Source organism: Lycorma delicatula, chromosome 6 (genome assembly GCF_047948215.1).
Source record: "Lycorma delicatula isolate Av1 chromosome 6, ASM4794821v1, whole genome shotgun sequence".
NCBI classification, from domain to species: domain Eukaryota; kingdom Metazoa; phylum Arthropoda; class Insecta; order Hemiptera; family Fulgoridae; genus Lycorma; species Lycorma delicatula.
The window spans coordinates 103,247,093-103,273,107 of NC_134460.1; the positions used below are offsets into that span (position 1 = coordinate 103,247,093).

The 26,015-nt window shown below is 28.5% G+C and overlaps 1 protein-coding gene across 15 annotated transcripts in view; it reads left to right on the plus strand.

Annotated features, from left to right (window-relative positions):
• The window catches only part of Dscam1 (Down syndrome cell adhesion molecule 1), a 607,521-nt gene that overhangs the window by 273,532 nt on the left and 307,974 nt on the right, over positions 1-26,015 (plus strand). For all 15 annotated transcript variants that reach the window (XR_012756684.1, XM_075368244.1, XM_075368245.1 and 12 more), the window contains one exon: positions 12,237-12,375. Coding sequence is in view for 14 of the 15 variants with exons in the window: in XM_075368244.1 (XP_075224359.1) it covers positions 12,237-12,375 (139 nt within the window). In the remaining variant the exon portion in view is untranslated. The remainder of the gene's footprint in view (positions 1-12,236; positions 12,376-26,015) is intronic.

Sequence of the window (26,015 nt, forward strand, 5' to 3'; positions counted from 1 at the left end):
TTTATTTCCTTTTAAAGAAGTGATGGGAATTAAAAAAATAGTTTCATCTTCAGTACTTTCATTTACATTAGAGCATTTACTATTAAAACAAGCTGTAGTATATTTTCTAATAAAATTTATTATTTTAAGTAGATTATCAAGTTTTTTTACGCTATCTAATACTGTCAAGTACTGCTATCTAGCGGCGCAATTCATAAAGTTACATTAAAAAATGAATAAAATGACAAATTCGAGACCCGCGGTTCATTAAATGGGGAAAAAAAAGTTGTCTAACAAAATTCGAGGTATTTTTTTGAAAGTGTTCTTTATTGTAATCTGATTGAACAGAAATATGTTTTCACGCTTATTTTTCCCCCCATTTTCATTTCATTGTTAGGTTATGTCATGTTTAGAACTGTAAACGTAGTTCGTTGACTTCGTTGCCTCTTACCAACGAAGTTTTAACAAACTCCGTGATATTTATTTTTTTTAACCTGAAAAAAATAAATTTTAGGCCCTTCTTTATTACGAATAAAATCGTTGCTTGCTTTCGTTGCATAGAACTTACGTTCGTTGGGGATTATTTTAGTTTTTCATTTCTTTCTTAAAAAAATTTTTTTTTCTTGAAAATTTTGTCGTATATCATTTACATTAAAAAAGGTAAATTAATTATTTATATTTTATAATCATTAACGGATTTAAAAAAAAATTATACATATGGATGTGCTATTTTACCAACCGGATACGTTACTGTTTTTTTCTTCAAAACCTAATTTCTAAATTACTCAGTTGATGAAAATCATTTCAAACATTTCGTTTTAATGTTCCGTGCATGTCTGGTAATATACTTCGTATGTAGTTTGTAATTATTGAATTACTTCATAATATACAGAAAAAATGGTACGTAGTTATTAAAATAATAACGGTGTACCGTTTTTTTAACATTAAATTGATGACAGAATAAATATAGTCTTATTATAAAAAATAAACAAAAAAAAAACATTTCGGGCCTAGCTCGTATGATTGAGATGAGTGCACTTACATTTATTATCTCTGTTTCCTCCTGGTTATTTATCTTTATTATTATTATTATTATTATTAAAATAAAATTATATTATTGCTGTAATGATACTTTAATTACTACTTAATATTTAAAATTAAATGTAGGGTATATACTTTTAAATTTCCTTTATTTATTATTGATATGTTGTTAAATCCTGTTCATGTTCAATGACCATGAAAGTTTCTCTTTTCCTTAAGGAAAGATGCTTAAATGTTATTTTCTTGAAAATTTAATTTCATTTTTCTATGTTTTCCCCCTTAAAATTACATAAAACACTTATGTATACACTTATGTTTTTGTAAATTAAATAAAACTTTAGACATTTAAAATTAAATAAAAATTTCTAAATAAAATTAAAAACATTCTCCGGAAATGTTTGGCGATGTCGTTTCATATATATATATATATATATATATATATATATATATATATATATACGTAATTTTATTCCCTCTTATACTTTCAGATTATCGTTTTTATATTTTCTCAACTATTTACCCTTTCGAGACTGAAATTGCAATGGCAACAGGACTTTTACCTTATTCATATGTTGTACCACATTTGACGAAAACCACCAGATCTGAAGGAAGTAGAAAATTTCGGCTAAAACCATTATATTTTAATTACAGTCATTTTGTAAAATAAATTTATTCGACAAAATCTTCATTTTTTTTTAATAAAACTCAAAAGTCTTACTATTTAAAATTTCATTTAGCCTAGTTCTAGCCGAGATATGGCTGCTAACCCTCTTTGTCTCCCATTCCTTTGAGTGTCCGACTGTAGAATTTTAATTAGGTTCAGTATTAATATCACCAGTTAAGTGTACATATATATATATATATATATATGCCAAATTTAACGATTTTTCGTCAAGGCATTATAAAAAAAATATATTACCATACACACACGAACAAAGAGAATATATCCCGGAATTTTTACTCGATATCTCATGACCCACTGAATCAAAATAAAAACCATAAAAGTGGAAAGGTGATTTTTGAAATGATTCCGTACTTTGCTTTTTTTTATACTATGTACCTCTATATAATGGTTAGGAAAGTAGTAATAATCTAAAACGACCTAAAAAAAAAATATATATAAAAAAGGTAAAAAGCTTTTTGTGATTGAATTTCGACTTTGAAGTCGTTCCAAATTAAGAAAAGTAAAAAAATAATAACTTAATTATAATTCGGCGTTTTTTTTTCAGATGGTCGTTTTATTCTTATTTTAGTTTAAAAACATATTTCGTTAAAATTATTGTATCTATATATATATATATATATATATACCCATAAGCGTGATTGGACATAATAAAAAACACTGCCCGCAAGAAGAAAGCCGTTTGCAAAAAAGTTACAAAGGAAGAGGTCTACATCTTAATAAAGACAATAAAATGAATGTAGAGAAACGATGTGAATAAACTACTGAGCGTGCGTTACGGGGTTGGGATGTGGAGAATATTTTGGGAATGGGGAATGAAAATGAATTTTCTGTACGTTTTGAGCGGGGCAATTTATCCAGCATTATATCCCCGCTCAAATTTTTTAGAAAAAATTTGAACGGAGCAAGTTAGAAGCGTGGTTCGTTATGATGCTGCAAATTGGAACGTTGAACCCGCCGGGTTGGTCTAGTGGTGAACTCGTCATCGCAAATCAGCTGATTTCGAATATTCTGATCCTAGTAATACGGGTTTAAATACTGGATAGTGGATATCGGTGTTCTTTGGTGCTTCGGTTTCAATTAAACACATATCTCAGGAATGGTCGACCTGAGACTGTAAAAGACTTGATTTACATTCGTACATATCTTCCTCATTAATCCTCTAAAGTAAGACCTTACGGTTGTTCTGGAGGCTAAACAGAAAAAAAGAGAAAAAAAGAAGTTGGATCATTAACGTTTTTTTTATCTGTGTTAGCTATTGTTAGCAATATTGTTCGGCGTATTCAGGTAGGTAGGTTACCATTAACCCACCGGGTTGGTCTAATGGTGAACGCATCTTCCCAAATCAGCTGATTTGGAATTCGAGAGTTCCAGCATTCAAGTCCTAGTAAAGTCAGTTATTTTTACACGGATTTGAATATTAGATTGTGGATACTGGTGTTCTTTGGTGGTTGGGTTTCAGTTAACCAGACATCTCAGGAATGGTCGAACTGAGACTGTACAAGACTACACTTCATTAACACTCATACATATCATCCTCATTCATCCTCTGAAGTATTATCTGAACGGTAATTACCTGAGGCTAAACAGGAAAAAGAAAGAAAATGTAGGTAGGTTACCTACTTTGAGAGTTATGATGATTGGGTATGTGTTTGTTATCTAAGGATTATGTTGTCTGTGTAGTGGTGTATTTTTCATACGCGCTTATGCAATGAGCTTGATCTTGTGTGTAGTGTATACTGGTTAATCGAACATAGTGCGTTGTATTCTGAAAATAAGAACGTATCTGACGGAGAAGTGGTTAGGGCATCAGATCTATCAACTGACCTTGCTACACTATACTAAAATTATTTTTCTTTATTATCTATATTTTGCGTGTAATTTTATTTTAATTTGCTTATCGACTGTTTACTTATTTCTGTTTCTTATTTTTTATTAATTTGTTTTTTTTTGTTGTGAATTTTTAGATTAGAATGAGTTGATAGTTTTTCAAAAAGAAACAAAATAAAATAACGAGAAGTAGGTCTTCTTGCGCAGAACTGCTCAAATGTTTAACTGATTTTTATACACATATGTTAGTATAACATATTCAAAAAAATTACAATGAAATTGTAAACCGCACGGTAAGAGTCTCGCAGATGTCATTTCTTCCGCTCAAAAAACAAAAATTTCTGATATATAAATAAAACTGTTTTTAACAAAATGATATTGATATCAAAAAAGGTAAGACACTACATTTCTATTATCAAAATATGTTATTAATTTAGAGTTTTGTTTAAAAAAAAATATATGTTAAATATATGTAATAGACAATAGATGTACAATAATAGATAAACAATGTTTTAAGCGTTCCATATAATAAGAAAAAATATATAAATTTGTTACAAAAATCATACTGGCCCGATTTCATTTGTTAAACAAGAATAATCATAAAAATTGTATTACTTCTGTGAATGTGTTATATATTACATATAAATGAAATCGGGCCGGTAAGAGTTTTGTAACAAATTTTTATTTTTTTTGCTATTATATGGAATGCTTAAACATTGCTTATTATTTATTATTCTATATCTATTGTCTATTACTTATATTTAAAACGTGTATTTTTTTTTTTAAGAAAGTTCTAAATTAATAACAGATTTTGATAATAGAAATATAGTGTCTTACCTTTTTTGATATCAATATCATTTTGTTAAAAACAGTTTTATTTATATATCAGAAATTTTTGTTTTTTGAGCGGAAGAAATGATATCTGCGAGACTCTTACTGTATGGTTTACAATTTAGTTGTAATTTTCTTTGACATCACTGCGTTTATGAATTACTGATTGTTATCTTATGCGATTATTATTAAAATTTATTGCCTTTCTAGAACAAACAAACTGAATTTCACGGCCAATTTTTTTTTGGTTGATAATCATACCATTCACTTCATACCATATTTTTCCTTTTTTAATAAAACTAATATAATGACCTTTACGAATCAAAACTCTGTGATGTAATTTTGATCTTATTACTTAGTGTAACCCTCGATTTGTATCGTTAAATTCGATTTTACCAATCGAATAAATTTCTGTTTTATTTATTCCTTTTTTAAATAAAATTGGTGTAATCTGTTGTAAACTAATACTTTTATTTTTTATTTTTTTAAAGAAGTGATGGGAATTAAAAAAAATGTTTCATCTTCAGTACTTTCATTTACATAAAAGCATCTACTATTAAAATAAGCTGTAGTGTATTTTCTTTTAAACTTTATTATTTCAAGTACATTATAATGTTCTTAAAGGCTACCTAGTACTATCAAGTACTGCTATCCAGTTGCGTGATTCGTAAAGGTACATTAAACAAATGACATATTCGAGTCCTTCGATTCATCAAATGGAAGAAAAACGTTGTCTAACAAGATTTGAGGTATTTTTTGAAAGTATTCTTTATTACAAGCTAACTGAACTGAAATAAAATATTTTTACGCTTATGTTTTTCCCATTTTCATTTCACTGTTAGGTTACGTCGTGTTGAGAACTGTAAACGTAGTTCGTTGACTTCGTCGCCTGTTACCGAGAAGTTCTAACGAACTGCGTGATATACAGCTGTAAGATTTTTCAAACAAATTTTTTAATCGTATTATCTTGTCGTGAGAAATTAAATGCTACTTTTCAAAAAAAAAAATCTTACATTTTAGCTTAAAATACTTTAAATGGGAATGTCATTTGACTGTGCATGCGCGCGCGTATGTTGTGTGTGTGTACGCGTGACATGACAGTCCAATTCTAAATACATATATCAATTATATTTCAATTAAAGAATTTTTTTCTTCGCCTTTATTTTATTTTAAGAAAGATGTAAAAATTAAAAGTAAGCTAAAAAAATATAAAGCTAATTTTCAATCAAAAAGGAAATATTTACCCCTTATTTATCGGCCTGTATTAATAATCAATAATAATATGCAGGAAGAAATTCATCAATTTAGTAGAATGCCTTATTGATTAAAAACTGAAGAATACAAAGAAAAAACTTAATTTGCTCTACAGGTTTATTAAAAATTGGAACAAATAGTGTAAAAAAAAATCTTAATATACTGTCGCTCTCGTTAAAACGCCGTTACATAGAACGCCGTTTCTATTTGGATAGCAAAACATAGACGTAGTGTAATGTTTTTAATGTTACTTTTTTTATGACAGTGTTCCTTCGTTTGTTAGATCTGAATTTTTAATTCAGATCTGTCAGTTACGATAATAATTAATTTTATGTATCTAATTCATTTTATATATATATTTATAATAAAAGAAAGTAGGGCTGTCAAATGGACAGAATCACGTTCAGTCAAGTTAATTTGCATTCATGTAAAAAATAGAGCTTTATTTATTTTTTTGTTTTATTAATATTATGATTAAAAATTCACTTTTCAGCATACAGAATCACTGTTGTGTAGCTTTGACTACTGTTGTATGTTAATTTTAATATGCATTTGTTGTCACTATTATTAAGTGTTGTATTTGGCGAAGGTGAAATGTTATTACATTGAACGTTCTGTCATTACTGACCTCATACTGTACAGCTCATTTCATTCAAACCTCTCTCATACATCTAATCTATTTTCCCGTAAACATTTTCATGTATTGTGTTCGTATTTCTGTTAGAGATACTATGAATAGAATACATTACTCGTTAATGTATCTTTTTCACTGTATAATTGCGTGCATTTTTTTGTATGTTTGCCAGAATTTAAATGCGAAATGATACAGTAATATCGTTGTTAGTTTTTGTTATTGTTATTATTGATTTTTCATTTATATTGCAAGGTTTAAGTTCGTTATTGTTTAATAATTGGTTCATTGTCAATCCTTATTGTAACGTAATACAATCTGTCGTATAATAATTACAGGCTTACTGATTAAATACATTCATTAAATTCAAATCTATTTTTTACAACTGAAAACATTTTTTCTAATAAATTACTACTGTTTAAAAATTAAGGAAGGGCATTTAAAATTATTAACCGTAGAATACAAGATTATCAGGACCTGAGTACAGAAAGTCACGTTTAATAAAAACCGGCCATTTGTCTGTGAGCAGTATTTTTAATATTCGTTAAAAACGAAGTATAAGTGTTCAAAGTTTTTCCCTGTTTAGCCTGCGGGAATTACTTCAGAGGATGAGTGAGAATGATATATAAGTGTAAGTGAAGTGTAGTCTTGTACAGTCTCAGGTCGACCATTTCTTATATGTGTGGTTAATTAAAACCCAACCAGTAAAGAACATCGGTATCCACGATCTAGTATTCAAATCCGTATAAAAGTAACTGCCTTTACTAGGACTCGAACGCTGTCTAGTCTTGTACAGTCTCAGGTCGACCATTTCTTATATGTGTGGTTAATTAAAACCCAACCAGTAAAGAACATCGGTATCCACGATCTAGTATTCAAATCCGTATAAAAGTAACTGCCTTTACTAGGACTCGAACGCTGGAATTTTCGAATTCCTGGCTGATGACTGTAAGATGTAATCAGTTAGAGGGTCAAAAAGACGACCACCGTAATCAGATTATTGTAAACTGAAGCAGCTACATTCTGGCTGCAAGAAATTGCTTTCGACGTGCAGGAATTTTTACCACAAGCTGGCGAAGTTACTGACGTCGCATGCGAAGAAGAATCTTTAGCGGAATGGGGCAATAGTCTGCAAAACCAATCGTTGTCAAGCATTGTATGAAAATTATCAAGAGGTTGACTAAGATTTAGAAACGCATGAAACTGTAACAAATGATGATGTAGTGGCTTCAGTACTAGCAGAAATAGATGGGGACAACGATGAAGACATCAACCCGCCAAATTTTCCAGAAGTTTTAGCGGCAATGAAAACCGTTTGCCGGTTTCTCAGTTTTTCAGAAATTGCTGATGAAGAAACAAAGAGTGATTGTTTTAATTTTGAAAAGAACCTTCGAAAACTGTATTACAACACGAAATGTTCGAAACAAATCAAAATAACCGCCTTTTTGCAGAAATAGTTTTTCTCTATCTTCTTTTACTCTACCGTATTTGTGTTTATTATTGCATATTTTTGTTTTTTTATATTATTATTTTACGGAAATAAATTATTATTATTATCTTCATTTTTAATGATTACTATTTTACTGTATTACAATATCCGTGTAGGTGGGATATTAAAGTAGTACCACAAAGCTACCGAAACATCGGTTAATGACTATCGGTTATAATGACCTAAAATCGTCGGTTTCTTGAACGTCGTTATAAACGATATTTATTGTATTCCACTTCCGTTAGGAGTTCCTGCGGTTAAGATGTGCTCCTTTAATTACTGACGGACATAAGTTTTACAAAAACTGAAGTTTCATATTTATTATTTTTTATATTAAGTGCCGAATAATTTTTAAAAAAATAGTTTAGTTTGTATCTACTTGATGTAAGAGGGTACTACCGAAGGAAACCAACAGGTTTGTAGTATTAATGCTTAGATCGCAGTCTTATCTCCGATTTTATCTAGCGCAGCCTCTAAAATGGAACCAGAAAAATTCTTGTATAAAATCACCTTCAGTTAAGAAAAAAAAATTCTTAGAAACAGAAATAGAAACATGTGATAAAACATGTTATAGAGAAATAATACAAACTAGGTTTATCAATTACAGATTTGACTTTTTTTTCTTATAGCTTATGACACTCCTAGTAACGTAAGGATTCCAACACTAGGTCATTCAAAGAGAAATACCAACCAAGTTTATCAGTTACAGATTTGACCTTTTTTTTATAGCCTATGATACTCTCGGTAATGTAAGGTCATATATCTAAATCGGTTCAGCCGTTGAGCTGCTACGGTGGAACAAACATACATAATACATTATACTCGTTTTTGAACATTTGTGTAAAAAATTTTATCTCTAAATAATTAAAAAATTCAAATTTATAGGGTTAAGATCATTTTTAGGGGAGATCATTGAGGTCAGCTATCCATCCTTCTTGTTCGATCCATCACTGATGAAATATTTAGTTTAGATAATATGGAAAAATTTGGAAGAGCTGTAGAATAAAATTTTCCAATATTTGAAGCACTGAACACCCATCTAACATTTTCAAAACGTTGTTCCCTGTTATAGTTTTTTTCACAAAAATAGAAGGGATGATAACTGTTTCGTCCAATTGCATACCACACATTAACTTTTGGTCAGAATATTGATGTTGCATAATCACATATGAAAGTTCAGTATTCCATATTCAAATATTATACCGCATTCTCATAATGAAACATGAAACCTAGATTCATTAATGAAAATAAATTTGTTTAAAAACACCTCCCCATCATGATCTAACTTAACCAGAATGTCGTAACATACTTGTCGTTTAATTTTGTCCTGTGGAAAATTTTAGATAATCTGAATTTTATAACCAGTAAAGCATAGTTATGTCTTTAAAACGCTATGTACAGTATTGTTTGTTTTTGTAACATTTAATATCTAAGTCTACAGAAAACAACTGCACCAATTTTTTTCAAGCCAAGTCATAACTTGGCTGTTTACTTCTACTGTTTTGTTAGGTAATGATAATTATTCTGAATGTGACTGCTTAAGTAGGCTGCCCATTTCTCTGAGTTGTTTGTTTCATTGATGGGTATTATTTTTGTGTGGTGATTCTTCATTGAACACATGACGATATTCACATTTAACAAGTTTAACTGGCTCTAATTTTGTAAGCCACAAAACATTATCACATTTTTTCCGTAAGTTTAACAGACGATTAATCTTTTGGAATAAAAGTTGACGTTTTTGTCATATTGAAAAAGGACTCGCCTTAAAACGACATATATGTACTCTGTTGAGTGCTGATAATGTCAGTAAAAGACCCACACCAATCTTGAAGTTTTGAAATTAGGACATGTCAATAGAAACTTAGCGTGTGGTTTTGGCAAAGTTCAATAGTTTTCTGCTTCCCCTCTGAATTGTCTGATTTCATTAGTTTCCATTCATTTGTTTTTTCTTATTTTTCACGTTCTGTAAAATATTCATGAATTAACATGATGTTGTATAATTCATAATAATCAATGAGATGCTCTTTCTTTTGAGAAAGGCCAAACATTCAAACTTGTATAAAATGTAATGTTTGGATTCCTTTACCTCCTAGATGTTTCATCTGGAAGATCCCGAATTCGAATCCCAATCAGATATGACATTTTTCATGCACTACAACCTTTCCAATTCATATTCCCATGCACAAATTTTGAGCTTATGTGGTAAATTAATATTTGAAGAAATAAGGTAAAACGTAATTTAAAAAAACAAACTAAGAATTTTATTTTTAATAGATAAATGTAGTAACTTATTTAATCACATACAAAATTTATTTTCATTTTTCAATAAATCAGGATAGGGCAGAAGGGTAATGTGTGTAGTGTACCTATACAAGATGTACAGTCAGTCTTTAGCTGCATTGTTGAGATAATACTTATGGTATACCACCAAATATGTATGTAATATCCAAGTGTTTTCTTAATAAAATATTCTTTAAAAAAATAAAATGTAGACATTATTTAAGGAATTAGTATAGAATATGATATATCATACATGAATTATATGACATGATAAAATGAGTATATGACATGATTTCATTCTTATATCGGTTCATGGTCTTGCATGCATTAATTTTATGAATAGAATGAGATTTTAATGATAAAAATGGACTACCATTTACTCTTATGGTTTATTCATAGAATTGGATAAAAGATTTCTTGAAGGTGATAAAAGCTGTATGACAGTGATGTTACAATCGTTAGGCATGTGTGTAAGTTTATGATTGTGAAAAATCTATTTAAATAAAAATATGGATTGACTGGCAAGTAATAAACACCCGATTACAGTTTAATTTTGCCTGCATGAAAACTATGTGGGTATATGAAGTATTAATCATTAAAGATGAATAAAAAATGCAGCTTATGAAATAATAGTTTTAGCAGTGGACCAAAAATAAAAATATAAAAATTAAAAAAATGAAATGTAGTCCATTATGTTTATTAAAACATTCACAACAGTGAAATAGAAATTTAAAATTCACTTGATGAAGTTAGTGCTAAAACAAGAAAAAATAGATTTTTAATTAATAAACTAACTGATAAAAAAATTAAAATTACGAATTAGGTAGATTTCATGAGAAAACTATCTATTGTAATGGGTACCATGATTCCACTTCCAGAAATTTTGACTTATCTTTATGTTTCACATTCCCCAGAAGCCAAAACTACTGTCAGTTCAAAAGTCTATACATATATTTCACTTTTTTGTGGACACAATAACTGCCGTAATTTTGCGCCAATCACTTTCAAATTGTTCCTTACAAATAACTCGTCCCAAAGTCTCGGTCGAGTTCATTAATGGCCAAAATCGGACCATGGGGTTGGCTTTTTTAAAAAAAACAAAATATCGCTATAATTCTCTTATTAAGTAAAATATTGATTTGTTTAAAGTTCCTACTATTCTGTGGATAAGAGCCTAAAACTTATGTAAGTAAAGTTTTTTGATATAATCAACCATTGGGCCAGGGGGAGGAAAAAATGGGGTTTCGAAGACAAAAAAGAATCATGCCTTCCTTAGTAGGCACAGTATCGAATCGGTTTAAAGTGGTGGTTAGTCCTTTAAACATTATCTAAAACTTTTGTCTGAAACAATTTTTAACCAACCCTTATGGCAAGGGATGACCGAAATATTGCTGGAATTGTAAAAAGATGCAACCATCATTTGCAACCATTGTCATCTTATTGAGTAAATTTGAAGTTTTTCTCTTAACTTTAAGGTGGAAATCTTTTTTATCCCCTACTTAGCACTGGTGAAATCTACCTCCACCATTTGGTGTGCCAAAAAGGGATTTTTTTTAAATTAATTAATTTTTTTGGTTAATAAATGAAGGTAAGATATTGATATTATTATTTCTTTTATTTTTTAGTAAAATAACTTTTGGGTGTGTGCAATATGTGAATGAATTAAGTATGTATGTGTAAGTAATGGTTGTTAAAGTTTGTCTCAATCTTAGTTTGAGTAGGCCTATTTTGTATATTACTAAAGGTAATACACATCTTACATTATGTAGTGTTGGATATATCACAACAAATGTTGGTTTGTTACTAATTCTGGAATTATTGGTTTGTATCACTCCTTTATCACATATCATAAAGTCAGTCAGAAACCACTAGTTAATCTGTATGTTAAAATTTAATCCACGTGTTTCCTTACTTATTTTAAAACGTATGAAACTGAATTAACCAATGTTAACCATTAACCATATTAACTCTACTAACTACAATAAAAAATTAAGATAATGATAGACTGTTTTAAAATACGTAAGGAAACATGTGGATTAAATTTTAACATAAAGTAAGTACCATTAAACTAAACATTAAAAAAATAATAAAGTATGTTCATCATATGGATCTTTCTAAATGTTTATGTTTGTCATAATATTCAGATGATACATAAAAATATTTTACTACATCTTTTATTTTACTACTGTTATATAACAAGTTCTTTTATTTGTTATTAGGTATTACCAAATGGTAACTTAGTGTTCCCTCCGTTTAGAGCAGAGGATTATAGACAGGAAGTTCATGCTCAAGTTTACATTTGTTTGGCTAGAAATTCAGTTGGATCTATCCATTCAAGAGATGTCAATGTTAGAGCAGGTGAGTTTTATCTATTCTTTTTATTTATTTATACCGTTATCATTCTATTTTTATGTTATTTATATAATTCTTATTTTAATATCTTTATCCTATAATTTTATTTCTCTTTATACATTTCTAATGTTTATAAATAATTAAAATTCATGATAATATTACATTTTATTTTATTCATATGTGTATACATACTGCTGTACTTAATAAAAAAAAATGTTTTTTCTATTGTGTTTATTTGCAACTTAAACAGTAATATTTTACTTTAGAAGTAAAATTGTTAATTCAAATCTGTAAAATTTCTCCTAATATGGTTATTATATTACAATTTAAAAAAATTGCTTATATTAAAAAAGATGTTTATGATTATTGTAATATTTACCTAACAGTAATATTATTTTATTACTGTGATAAAGAAATAATGAATAAAAATACTCATCAAGATATAGTACTGGTTTTATTGAGAGACATCAAGAACTTATAATCTTCTGTTTTATGATTAAATAAAGTGAAAGTTGTTGCATGTAATTTGTTTAATACCAATTTTGTGTATACTTTATTACAGTTATTTTTCTTAATATTATATTATTCTGTCCAGGTTTTTATTTTATAAATATATCTGGTAAATTGTGTTTCATTTTCTATTTTAATTTAGTCTTCTTGTGAAGATATTGTTGCGTGTTCGCGGCTAGATCAGGATATTGAGAGACTGACAATTGAAAATGTTTATATAATTACAGTTTATTGGTTTAAAAACATAAGTAAAACAAGACAAATCAATAATAATGACAATAATAATAATAATAATAACAATAACAAGCGAAAATAATAAATAACTCATAATAACAATAATAATTAGAATGACAATAATAAATAAACAAATAGTGATCATAGTAATCACAAGAATAACAATAGTAATAGTAATAATAATAAATATCAATAGTAATAATAATAAATAGTGGTTTCCTACAAAACAAAATTTAAAGTAATCGCCAGGATTTATTCACAGGTAGATAATAATAAAAATCAGAATTCAATCCCATTGACAAAAGACATTAGAATGACTGCTAATCTTAACACTTTTAACCACTAGTTTTGTATTAAACAGTAGTACAATAGAGAAGACAAGTATAAAGTTTCTTCACTGCAAATACCTTTGCTGTTCACAAATAAAACTACCCTAACAATTTATGAATGAAATTTAATATATTATCTCTTTCACTTAGTCTTACAGTAACTCACCAAACCATTTCTTGTTTTCATGTACTGGAATTACTTGTAACATTATCTAATCGCACCGAGAACTTAATTCACTAGAAATTTGCTTCTTTACTAGCCTCTTCACAGAATAATCTCGCTGATAGACACCTCGCGGACTCACATCTCGCAGACTGACATCATAATACCTCGCTTAGACTGATTCGCAGAACTAACTTTTTACTGGTCTTTCCTGGAGTATTTATTCTCCTACCCTCTTTACCTGGACCCAACTTGAATTTCCCATGAAATTCCAAACCTTGGTCTGGTAACTCTTCTCTTGGAGCAACATCTACTTAGTATGTCATTGGGCAGTATTACAAAAGACAATTGTTAAACGGATGTGTCCTTTTCTAAAAGGGATTCTTTTAGCCCCTTTCTGGATTCTCCCATTATTTTATTTTCTATTACTTTTTTCATAATTGGCAGGAATCTGTTGCTCAGGAGGTCTGTTATCCCAGTCTTGTTACAATATTATAGAATAAAAATAATTATTTTATGTAATTTTTACTGCTGATCATTCTGACCTACAAAATTTTAAAAATAATTATTCGTTTTTGGTCACATAGGAATTTCACATCTCAAGAATAATAATATTTAGTAGTTCAGAGTAATCAGAAAATTACTGTCCCCTTGACTTCATTGAGTGACAGATGTTAACAAATAAATATTTGATTATAGAGTTCATATTAAAAAATAACAACATATAAAATAGATGATGGAAATAATTTAATATGGGTACATTGGCCTTGACATGATTTGGTTTGCTTTGAAACAGTGTAATTGTGGAATTCATGGAGTTCTTTATAAATATATATATATATAGTATACATAGGGTTTATTTGTTTGAGGATACTTTATCAGTTGCATCACTTATTGCACTTTTGCTGATCCCTATGGAAAGTAATCTGTTAAAGAAACATTACTTTCTACTATGAACTTTATGAAATTGTAATTACTTTCAATTATGATGGATGAAAGTGGTTATAGATATACAGAAAAAAGGGTAACAGTCATTTCAAAGAAGATTTAACCAACAATATAATATAGCTTCTGTAAAGTACAACTTTATCATGTAGGAGCCATGTTACATGATCTCTGACAATCACAGTCATATATTCTGGAAATTAATAGATTTATCAAATATTCCATTGTAAATAATAATTCAAGAAGCTCACATTCAAAGTGTTATAAAAAAACAAAAAAAATATATGTCAGTTTACTGAAGAAGGATTACAATGTGGTGTTGTTATTTGTAGACACTTAAACATAGTGCTCAGTGATTTTTAGAATGCTTTATTTTATAACAATTATGTTACATTTTCCCCTATTGAGTAAATAATGCTGCACATTAATGCATCATCTCATCAGAAAGGAATTTAATTATATTTAGATTCATCTTTTTCCCTATTATTTCTTATAACAACAGTGAGAATGATATCTGGGATACAAGGCATCAGTTAGACTTTTACATTCTGTTAAAGTAATGAAAGGTACTATAGTCCTTGTGATGAACATAGTGAATGTTGACATGTTTAGCTTAATAACCTACACTTTCAGTAGACTTAACTTGCTGCTACATGACAGTACATCAGATCAATGAGGAAGGGAACAGAAAATCATTATCTCTTTAAATTGTCTAGTAAGCCTGGTATTGGTGCTATATTACAGTTGTGTATGTTTTTAATTTATGGATAGGGTTTGGAATAGTTTTATTTAATGGTATGAGATTTTTATAAATAACATTTAAAACAAAAATTTTGTCCTAGTTAATATTTAAACTTTTATTACAGTATTCTAAAATTAGATTTTATTTTTATTTATGTAAATAATAATTTACATAAAAATAGTAACATCACTTTCATTTTAAAACTTGGAATTGGAATAGTGTTTACTTTTTTGTATTTTATTTCAGTACTATGTTTGTATTATGTTTTTTTTTACAATTATTTATAAATGGCTGAGTCATCCATGTTTTCATTACCATGAAAGGAAAGGCTTGTTCTTTAACGCATCAAAACCTTTGCCCTATTTTGTAATTACATTACTTTTTATAGCAATTATTTATTTATTCACACTGGAAATCAACAAATACCCTGCTTGTTATTAAAGATAAGTTTTATAGCACGAAAAAATTGCCAAGCCTAACCAAAATTCAACCCCAGAACCTCCCAGATGAAAAGTAGGGTAGATAGAACTCTACCACGGAGGTGAGTCGAGAGTGGAGTTTTATAATAAAATGTTCAGTTTTAATCCACAAAACTAGTAGTTATTAATGTTATTTGAAACCCCATATTAAAATCTGTAATGTATAATTGATCCTTTTAAAGTTAAAAATTTAACATTTTTTTTTTTTTTTTTTTTAAAACGTATAGTGTTATATTCAGGATACTGTCATTCATTACTTTAATTCAGATTTTGTTTGCAGCCCATTATTTGACATCAGTTTCAGATACCGTACTGCTAAAGATAGAAAAATCTTTTTTCATTTAACACAGCAACCTCTATTCGGTAAGCTATCATTTGCTTTAATTATTTTTTCAAACAAATATAATATTTTGTTTGACAAAAATATTTTATTTGATGTCCAACTCAAAAGTTTAGCAATCTGGGTTATTCAAATCCCAATGTATTCTTTATTTTCAGGCGGGACAACATATAAGCAAGATTGTTTATATTTACTGTAAAAATCTCTGAAGTTCAAAAAATAAGTTTAAATATGATATAAAATTCCTCTTCTTGAGTTGAATGTAATTTTTTAAATATTAATTTTTCCACTTTTAATCTTATTCTCTATAATTTCCATTCAGCTCTCCCATTAGATGTTTAAATTACTCTCAAATATTTAAATTCAACATAATGTAATATTACCAAACAAGGTTTCCAAATTTTTCTACTCTCTTAACAACCATTTACTGTGTCTTATCTTTCTTAATTTCCAGTCCGATTTCTTATGTTCCCATTTTCAAGCACTTAATCATCTAAAAACTCTCTCTCTTCAACCTAAACCATAATTACTTGATTGTTTGCTAACAACAAAGATGTGGTTATTAAATAAAAAATTGTTTAATGTATTGACTATAATGGTGATTTATTTCCTAAACTGATTTGATTCATTGATATTTATTTAATTAATTGGTGTTCTGCAATAAAATAAGAAATTTCATTTTAATTATAAAAGAGCAAAAAATTATTTTTAAATTTTATTGAGATTCACTTCTGATACAAGGTTTTGTATTATTATGCTGAAATGCATTTTAGATTCTTTATATTCTCAGGAGATATTCTCTCAGCAAAATCCTTTTATCAGTGTTGATAGAAAAACAGATTGAATTCTGGTGTTATTGATTGAAAAAGTAAAATAAGAAAAAGTTGAAGCAATCAATTGGAATACATACATTCATTCATTTTTTTATACGCTAGCTAAACTGTTTTTTTATTTATTATTTCTTACATAAAAAAAATCATGCACATGATTGAAATTAAATTTATTTTTATTCCTTTCTTATGATTTAAAAATTATTTCTTTTTCTGTAAATAAAATCACTTTTAATTTCATTAATATGAAATAGCCAACTGCATATTAATTGTATATCTTATTCCATTACTATTATATTTTATTAATTAATATATTACCATCAATAAATTGAAATTTAGTTTTCATAGTATTTTCTCAACAATTTATGGATGGGTTTTAAATCCAACCATAATAAAAAAGACATTGCAATTCATTTACTGATTAAAGGAAGTTTCATTTCTCCTTTGTCCCTTGTAATACTATCTAGGGTAGTATTTCATTAGTAATTTGGTTATATGAGTAAGCCAAACTCATTTTCTTAGTTTTGGTGTTGTAATAGTAATAAAATAGTATTTAATCATGCTTACCATGTGTGCGTACATACACACATGCACACACACATACACACACACAGAGAGAGAGAGAGAGAGAGAGAGAGAGAGAGAGAGAGAGAGAGAGAGAGAGTGTATAACAAAATTCTCCCTTTATAACCTATTCTACATGTGAAAATAATGAAAAAAGTTTAATTCGGATTTCAGCTACCATCTATTTTAGATTTCAGTTACCATCTATTTTCTTCAATAGAAGGTAATCTGGCTTATTTTGATTTTTTGTTTTAGTTTTTATTTTGATATTTTTTAGAAAATAAAAAAATAACTATGTCCACCCCTAAAATCAGACTATTTTCTACTCACATCACATCACATCACATTACAACTGCGTAATTCAACACATTTCAGTTAACAAGATAAGGGCCTTACTGTGCTTTCTTTCTATTTTTAATAAATTATTATTTTAACCTCGTAGTTTTTTTTTACATACCCAATATTATTGTTCTTTGATGAATTTTTATATGATATTAATTTAAAAAAAAACCTGAATTTTCTGCATCTCAATTTAACATGCATATAAATATATGATCAAATAATTTTAATTAATGCCTTCTGAATTGCATCTTATTTATATTCTCACTTATTTACTTTAATATTATTTAATTTTATATTTTAATTTATTAATATGAACTTTAACCATTTTTCTTTTTCTTTTTATAGTTAATTGCATATTTTGTAATGCAGCAAAGATCAGTTTTACTATGGTTTCTCTAGATTCATCCAGAGAAATTTTAGGGCAGTGTCTTTTTTTATCCATGGAGTAACATCATTTATTGGGATATCCATTCCTGATTTGATCTGTGCAATATATTATTATGTACTGTCAGAACAAGTGATTTATTTATTTATTTATATTTTTATAAAATAATATCGTTTTTGGATTATTTATTTTCTCTTCTTCAAAATGAAAAGAAATAATTATACATGATGATCCAATCTGTATAGCATCTTTTTATGATTGTTTAGTTTGCAACAAGAATATTATTGTCCTTGTCACAAAGACAGGACACTCCTTTGTCTCTTGTAATACTATGTAGGATAGTATTTCATTAGTAACTTGGTTGTATGAATAAGCCAAACTTATTTTCTTCGTTTTGGTATCATCATAGTAATAGAATAATATTTAATCATGCATACTATATATATATATATATATATATATATAGTATGCATATAAATACATATATAGTAATACTATATATGTTTAGCATATATACTACTACAAGTATATAGAATGTATATACTTCATTATACACTCTTCGTATATAAATAGTATAATATGATTTTTCAGGTCAAAAACCATAAGAAATTACTAATTCTGCCTCTTAAATAATATCCTAAAAATTTCAGTATGACCTCATTTCACTGGGGTAGTTGAAATTCAAACTGAACTTTTTCCATTATTTTTATGAGTAGAGTAGGTTATGAAAAGTCCCAGGAGAACTTCGTTATACACTCTGTATATATAGAGTGTATAACAAAGTATATACACTCTATATACTTATACTACGTATATAATGTAGTAATATAATATATAGTACTGCTATAAGAACTAACTAGTGTATTGCTAACTTTGAAATAACAATTTTTCAAATAATTTATTTTATTTCTGTCTTTAATAATAAAAAGTTGTCATCTAAGTTATTTTTTATTTATTTATTTTTATTTTACAATTGTGTAATAATTTTGTTTTTACAAATCTTTCACATCACCAAAAAAGAATTTGGTTTTTGTTTCTGACAAAAGTACTTTGACAAATGTACTAATATACTATTTCTAAAAAAATTCGAATTTTTCTAACCTTTCTTTGTTTTTTCAACTAATGTCTTTACTTTATTAAAAATTAAATTCTCTATAAGTTTTGTATCAGTCTGTTTATTACCCATTTAACAAAGTTATTGTACATCAAACATAAACAAACGGATTTTTACTCCAATTTACTGGTTTTCACTACAAATTTCTTAAAAATTACTGAAGATACGGTTCTGGAATCTATTTTATTAGATTTTTCAGGTCAAAAACCATAAGAAATCACCAATTCTGTCCTTTAAATAATGTTCTAAAAATTTCAGTACGACCTCAATTCACCTGGGTAGCTGAAATCCAAGTGAATTATTTCACTAGCTGTAACTCACAAACGAAGCATTTTAGGACATGTGATTATATGAAATTTTTTCATTACTTTCACAAGTAGAATATGTAATGAAAGTCCCGGGAGAACGTCATAATACGCTCTGTGTGTGCGTGTGCGCGCGCGCGTATTTAAATGTGAATACATCGTAATTTTTGAAATAGCAATATTTTATAAAATTGTTAATATTAATATTTTAATCTTTATTTGCAATAGTTTTACTCTGATTAATTTTGAAAGTTTTTTAAGCCAATCTGGAGCACAAATTTATGTGTGAAATTTCCCAAACGGCTTACATGTATTGGTACATCCCAACCCCGTAGGGGAAGATACCCGCCTAGTGACGTTCCGGTCGCCACCTCCCCCCCCCCGTTCCTTGCCCTGTTGGGCTTTAACGGGGGTCCTATTGGTACAACCTAAGTGTTACTTTTATTAGAAAACTCTTGTTTTATATATGTATATATTTCAGTCATAAAATGATTGAATTGTTGATAATAATTAATTATGAAATATTTAATTTATTCTGATTATTAAAGTAAGATACAAAAAAAAAATAAAACTACACTTATCTTGGAACGTCAACTATAATTATCCAGATTTTTTTTTATTACCTTATTACGTTCTGGTAAAGGGAAAAAACTAGCAATAAACTTGTTGACTCAAACTATATATATATATAAATATATATTTGTGTGTGCGTGCGCGCCCGAGTGTGATGAATGTGTATAGAAAGAGAGAGAGAGAGAGAAAATAATTAATCCTGTGAAATTCCTTTGAAATCAAGATACACTGCATTACATACTTGGCTACCAAGAAAAATATGATGCTATCTGAATTTTCCGTTTATTCAAACGATCTGAGACTACAACATGGCTAACTGGTTTTACTTTACGATTTTTGTCTCAGCCCAAAAAATATGAATGAACTCATTAATAACGACCATTCAAGTCGTTCTTACACTAACTAGATGTGAACAAACAATTCACATGTGCATTCAGTTATCAGTTCCCCTGTTGATCGGTATATGTACATGTGATCTGACGTATGCAATGTTCAATGACCATTCAAGTTACTTTTTAGTGCGGTCTGTTACACATGCTTTTTTTATTTATTATACATTTTTTTTTTTAATTCAATTCTTAATCGCTTTGTGTTAGCGGCCTAAGAACTCGCTTTCTGAAATTAATTAATTTGCTTTTTGAATTTATGTTTTTTTTATGAGTGTATATATGTATATACATCTATCGTGTTTATTTAATTTCGAATGACATATTTTGAATTTGATTTAATAATATTTTCCTATAAAAAAGGGTATAAATTTTAAAAAACGAGAATAATATTTTCCAGCTATAAAAGTATTATTTTAAATGCGCTTAAAAGTTTGTAGGAAGAAAATTATAAAAATGGTGTAGTTATACGGAAGTACTTAAAGTTTCAGTCGTCGCGGCATTTCCATTTAGAAGTGTAAATTCTATTATTACAAAAACAAAAGAAACAAAATAAAACTTCAACTAAAAAGCAATTAAAAACATAAACTGTATTTTTCAATAATAATATTTGTAAAGCGGCGATAAATAAGAAATATCATGATTTCAGTTTTAAATTTAAAATGTTAACACTAATTAAAATGTTAAAAGCTGTAAATTCCGTTATGTTCTTAATATATTAATATGAATTTTATATTAAAGTGAAAAAAAGGTTACAGGGAGGTATGTAGATCTATAATTCATCTTTCTATCTCAATTTCAGATTATCATTAAAATCATTGTATCTCTCGGATTCATAAATATAAAATTTAAATTATCGAAGTAATGCAAAATAAGATATTTATAGTTTATTAATTTTGCCAATTTCAATTCAGAAACAATGTAATGATTCTAATTTTATATCAGAATAAAAAAAATAAAAAAAAGGAAAAGTCAATGAACTTAAATCTCGACGTTAATCTGGACGTTAATCTCGAACTCCGACTGGTTGGAATGTGCTATCTGTTTTATTAAATCATGGTCAATAGTCAATAATATTCTTTAAATCCTATAGGCTTGGCCGCATTTTATAATTTTTTAGTATTTCTGGTACTTATTGTTGCATAGATCTAACAGTTTTAGAAGTTAAGCGAAATAAAAAACCTCCGTAGAAAATGAATCTGTCAGTTGCAAATTCGTGTTTCAAGTATACATAAATAATCATAATGGATTTAATTTGGGGTAACAAAATTATTAATTTTATTCTAATTTATCGCATTCTACCATTTACTGTATGTAATTAATCCTTTTATAAACATTTTATATAAGTAAAAAAAAGAAGTAACTTTTTATGATATAAATCTAGAGATTAAATCTTTTGTTCAAATTGGAAAGTATTACCTCCAATTCATTTACGTTGCGAATTTCGTTAATTACACGTTTTCGGTTACAGATATCGAGTTTCTTGTTACCTGTAAATCTTGAATTTATTGGATTTAATTTACTGTAAAATCTTTTTATAATTTGCAGTGGCAACTTGCATAGGCACTGTGGAACTGCAGCACCCCCTATTTACACCTGATATTATCGATAACATTTAATATAATAAGTCATTTTTTCTTTAATTCCTTCTTTATACTTTTACAATATATAATCCCTAAGCTTAATGTCAGTAGCCATCTCCCACTTTATGAAGTTTATGAAAAAGATACAAAAATCTTTGTGTGGAACTGTGCGCTTCACAGTTCCAGCGACGTGGTGTTTCGCTGTTGTGCGCACATAGGAAACTGCATGCAAGGAAGCGAGGGAGAGAAAGCACTGTCGCTCCCGCAGTGTCGACCGCTGGTGGAAGATAGTTTTTTTTTACGTAGTTTTTTTTTTACTTTGCGTGTGTATAGAACGTTCCTTGTTTGTTCCCTTTTCTAGTTTAGTCGGTGGAAGAAATATGAAAGCGGGGGGTTTATTTGTTTTTTCAGTAGTGATCAGAAGATGATTTTTTGGGCTCTTTGATGCCAAATCTGTCCAAAAACACGCTGGAAGGGAGAAAGAGAAGGTAATTAGTAAAATCTGTTTATATATTTGTTTCCGTGTACATAGAATTTTAAATTAAGCACCATTGAACTATAGTGTTTTCAAGCGAACATTCTATTAAGTTATTATCTAATAATACAAAAAAATATTATCTGTATTGACATTTCATTATTTATTCGGTTAAACCGAATACGGTTCTTAAGTACCATGTGCTTAAAAACAGTGTACCATATTCTTGAATGTGATAAAGTGTAAAATTAGATTATTATCCTGCTTCCAGCAGTTGTGTTTGTTTCATTTTTTCGGTTCTTTTGTTTTACAGAAAACTTTATCCATGGCCTTGAAAAGGCCCAGAAAAAAGTTTTTCTGGAGTAGCATCCCCTCTAATTTTAGCTACGAATCGCCACTGCTAATTTGTTGCATTCTGTCATAACAAAACAAAACAAAATTAATACATTTTAGTAAGTTTTCAATTCCAAAAAAAAAAGTTACGGATTAATCCCTAATTTTTCTTTTGATCCCGACTTGGGATTGGCTCAAACATACGATTAAATACTACATAATCACGCCTAAAAATATTACATTAAGAAGTAATTGGATGTCTGTAGCATTTTTGTTATAATTCCCCATTTTCATTAGATTTTTATGAGTTGGGGATGGATAAATGAACGTCTGTTACGTATAGGCGAAGTTACTATGTTTACGTAGCCTTTCATTTGTAAGTAATTAAAAAAAAAATATGTATATATTTTAAAATAAAATAAATAAATTTTTAATTTATTAATCAATATTTATTAAATTCAATCATTTTTGTGTTTAATATAATTTTAAGCTTTCTTTAAAATGTTATTCCAAAAAATAAATTTCGGAGAAAAATGTTAAGATCTTGAGATTGACGATTGATTCCTTTGCTCTCGATTTTTGTATGCGATCAAATTCTGTGTACTAAAATCGTATTATAAGTTCTTGTGATTCTCAATAAATTTTTATAGACATGTTACAATTTTATATGGTGGCAGGAATACAAATGTTTCATTAGTAATTTTATTAAAATGAAATTTATTTTCAATAAACTGGTTCTCGAGTTTTATTTACGAGATACGATTTTAAACAATCGATGGGCAGTAGACAACATTATTGTAATATCTGGATACTTATGAAAGTTTTTTTTTGTTAATACTCGTACATGGAAATGAAACGAGTTGATTAAAAAAAAAAAAGCTGACAACACAGTTGTAAGCCGCATGACTCCGGTCATGCGGCTTTTTTTTCTGATGCCAGGCTTAGACACACACTACTTAATTTACAATATTTATCATTTTATTTTAATATTTTTGTTTATTTAATTCAATAATTCTAACTAAAGCGCGCGCGCGCATACGTATTTCATTCGTGCGGATGTGACGGTACTAGCGGACTCTTTAAATATTATTCATTTATTTAATTCTACCGCTCACCTATGACGTCACAACATGGCAGATGACTGCAGCAGTTCAGTCGCTAAACGGGATGTGGGGTGTGTAAGGAGAGGGTGGCGGGTTAAGACCCTTTAAAGGGGAACATGTTTGTGGATCCAACGATATGGTAACAGGAAAAACTGCAATGAAAAAGACCCATTGCAAAGCCTTCTACAACGTTTCAAAATTATTACTTATTATTATTTATATTATTATTACTTAAAATTATTATTATTTTTTGGAGTGGGGGTGCAATTAGCAAAAACATTTTTACACAAAAGATGTTTTTTTTAATTGTTTACAAAAATATTTTTAAAAAATTCAACGAAAATCACCCCTTTTACTGCCTTCCTTAAAAATTCGAAATTAAAACCATTTTTAGGGGTGGGGTGAAATTTACCCAAACATTTTTTTTACAGAAGTTGTTTACTTTATTAATATTCACAAAATGATCCAAAAGAAATATAACCTTAATTATGCAAAATCTGGAGATGATTTCGTTTTTCCCCCTGTATCAACCACCCCTCTGATTTTTTGATCTGAAAATATAATAGCATCAATGCCCCTACTATAGAAATATTATAGCCAAGTTTGATTTTGAAAATCGGTCAAGTATTTCTGGAGATATAAGGCGATTTACACACCAACATACATGTGTATGTACATACGCACATTTTATTGCAGAAATTTTGATGCCATTTTTTGGTTTTCTGGGGTTCTTAGGGGTCAGTTCGTCAAGATTCGGTGAAAACCAGATAAGCCTAACTTTAGTGAGCGATCACCATGCTATATAGCTATACTATATAGCATATTTTATAGCTATAGACGGGAAAATAAAAGAGTATTATTTTAATTGCAGTTATTAAATCCTTAACATATCATGTTCTTTTTTTTTAGTTGGTATTACATTTCTCAAATTTTCATTAAAAAACCATTTAATTGTACACATATTTTTTTAACACAAAAACTATGGTGGAGAATTATTGACTGAAACACATTCTTTAATTTGTAATAAATATTTTAAAAAAACTGACAACACACTTATAGGACTTTCCTGTAACGTGGCTTTTTCTGATGCATAGCTTACACAGACAACTTAATTTAAAATATTTATCATTTTATTTAAATATAATATTTTTTGTTTATTTAATTCAATGATTCTAACTAAAGCATGCACGCATACCTATTTCATTCACGCCAGTGCAGGAGTACTAGCAGCCACTTTAAATACTTTTTTACACTTTAAATATTATTCATTTATTTAATTCTACTGCACACCTGTCATGTCACAATATAGCAGATGACTACAACAGCTGTATGTCACTGCTACACTAGCATTCCTTGTGGTGAGAAGGAGTACTCCTGAGGCAGTATACCCACTTAGCCGCTAGTTTACTTAAATCATTTTTTGGGGTGGGGATGCGATTTTGCAAAAAAGGTTTTTTGAAAGTATTATTTTTTAATTGTTAACAAATGTGCCTAAGAAAAATAAGACCCTAATTAGGTGATATCCCAAGATATCTTGCTGTACAGCCTCACCCCCTTGACCTTTTAAGTTGAAAATTTAATGGCATCAATGCCTTGTATATAGAAGTAATCTGACAAAGTTTGCTCAAAATAGGTCCAGTAGTTCTGAAGATATAAGGAGTGCAAACCAAACATACATGTACATACAAATATCTGGAAAATTTCCATCTGGTTTTTTGGGTTCCTTAGGTGTTAAAATGTCAAGATCCAGTGGTCCCAGGAGGGGGGATGGTAATTATACACGTGATTGGCAAATGAGTATTTAAATTAAGTTGATTAAATTTATTTTATCGTTATCTAATGTTATATATTATTATATTAAAAATTTGAATTTCTTTTTCAAATATATTATCAGATTACAAAATAAATATT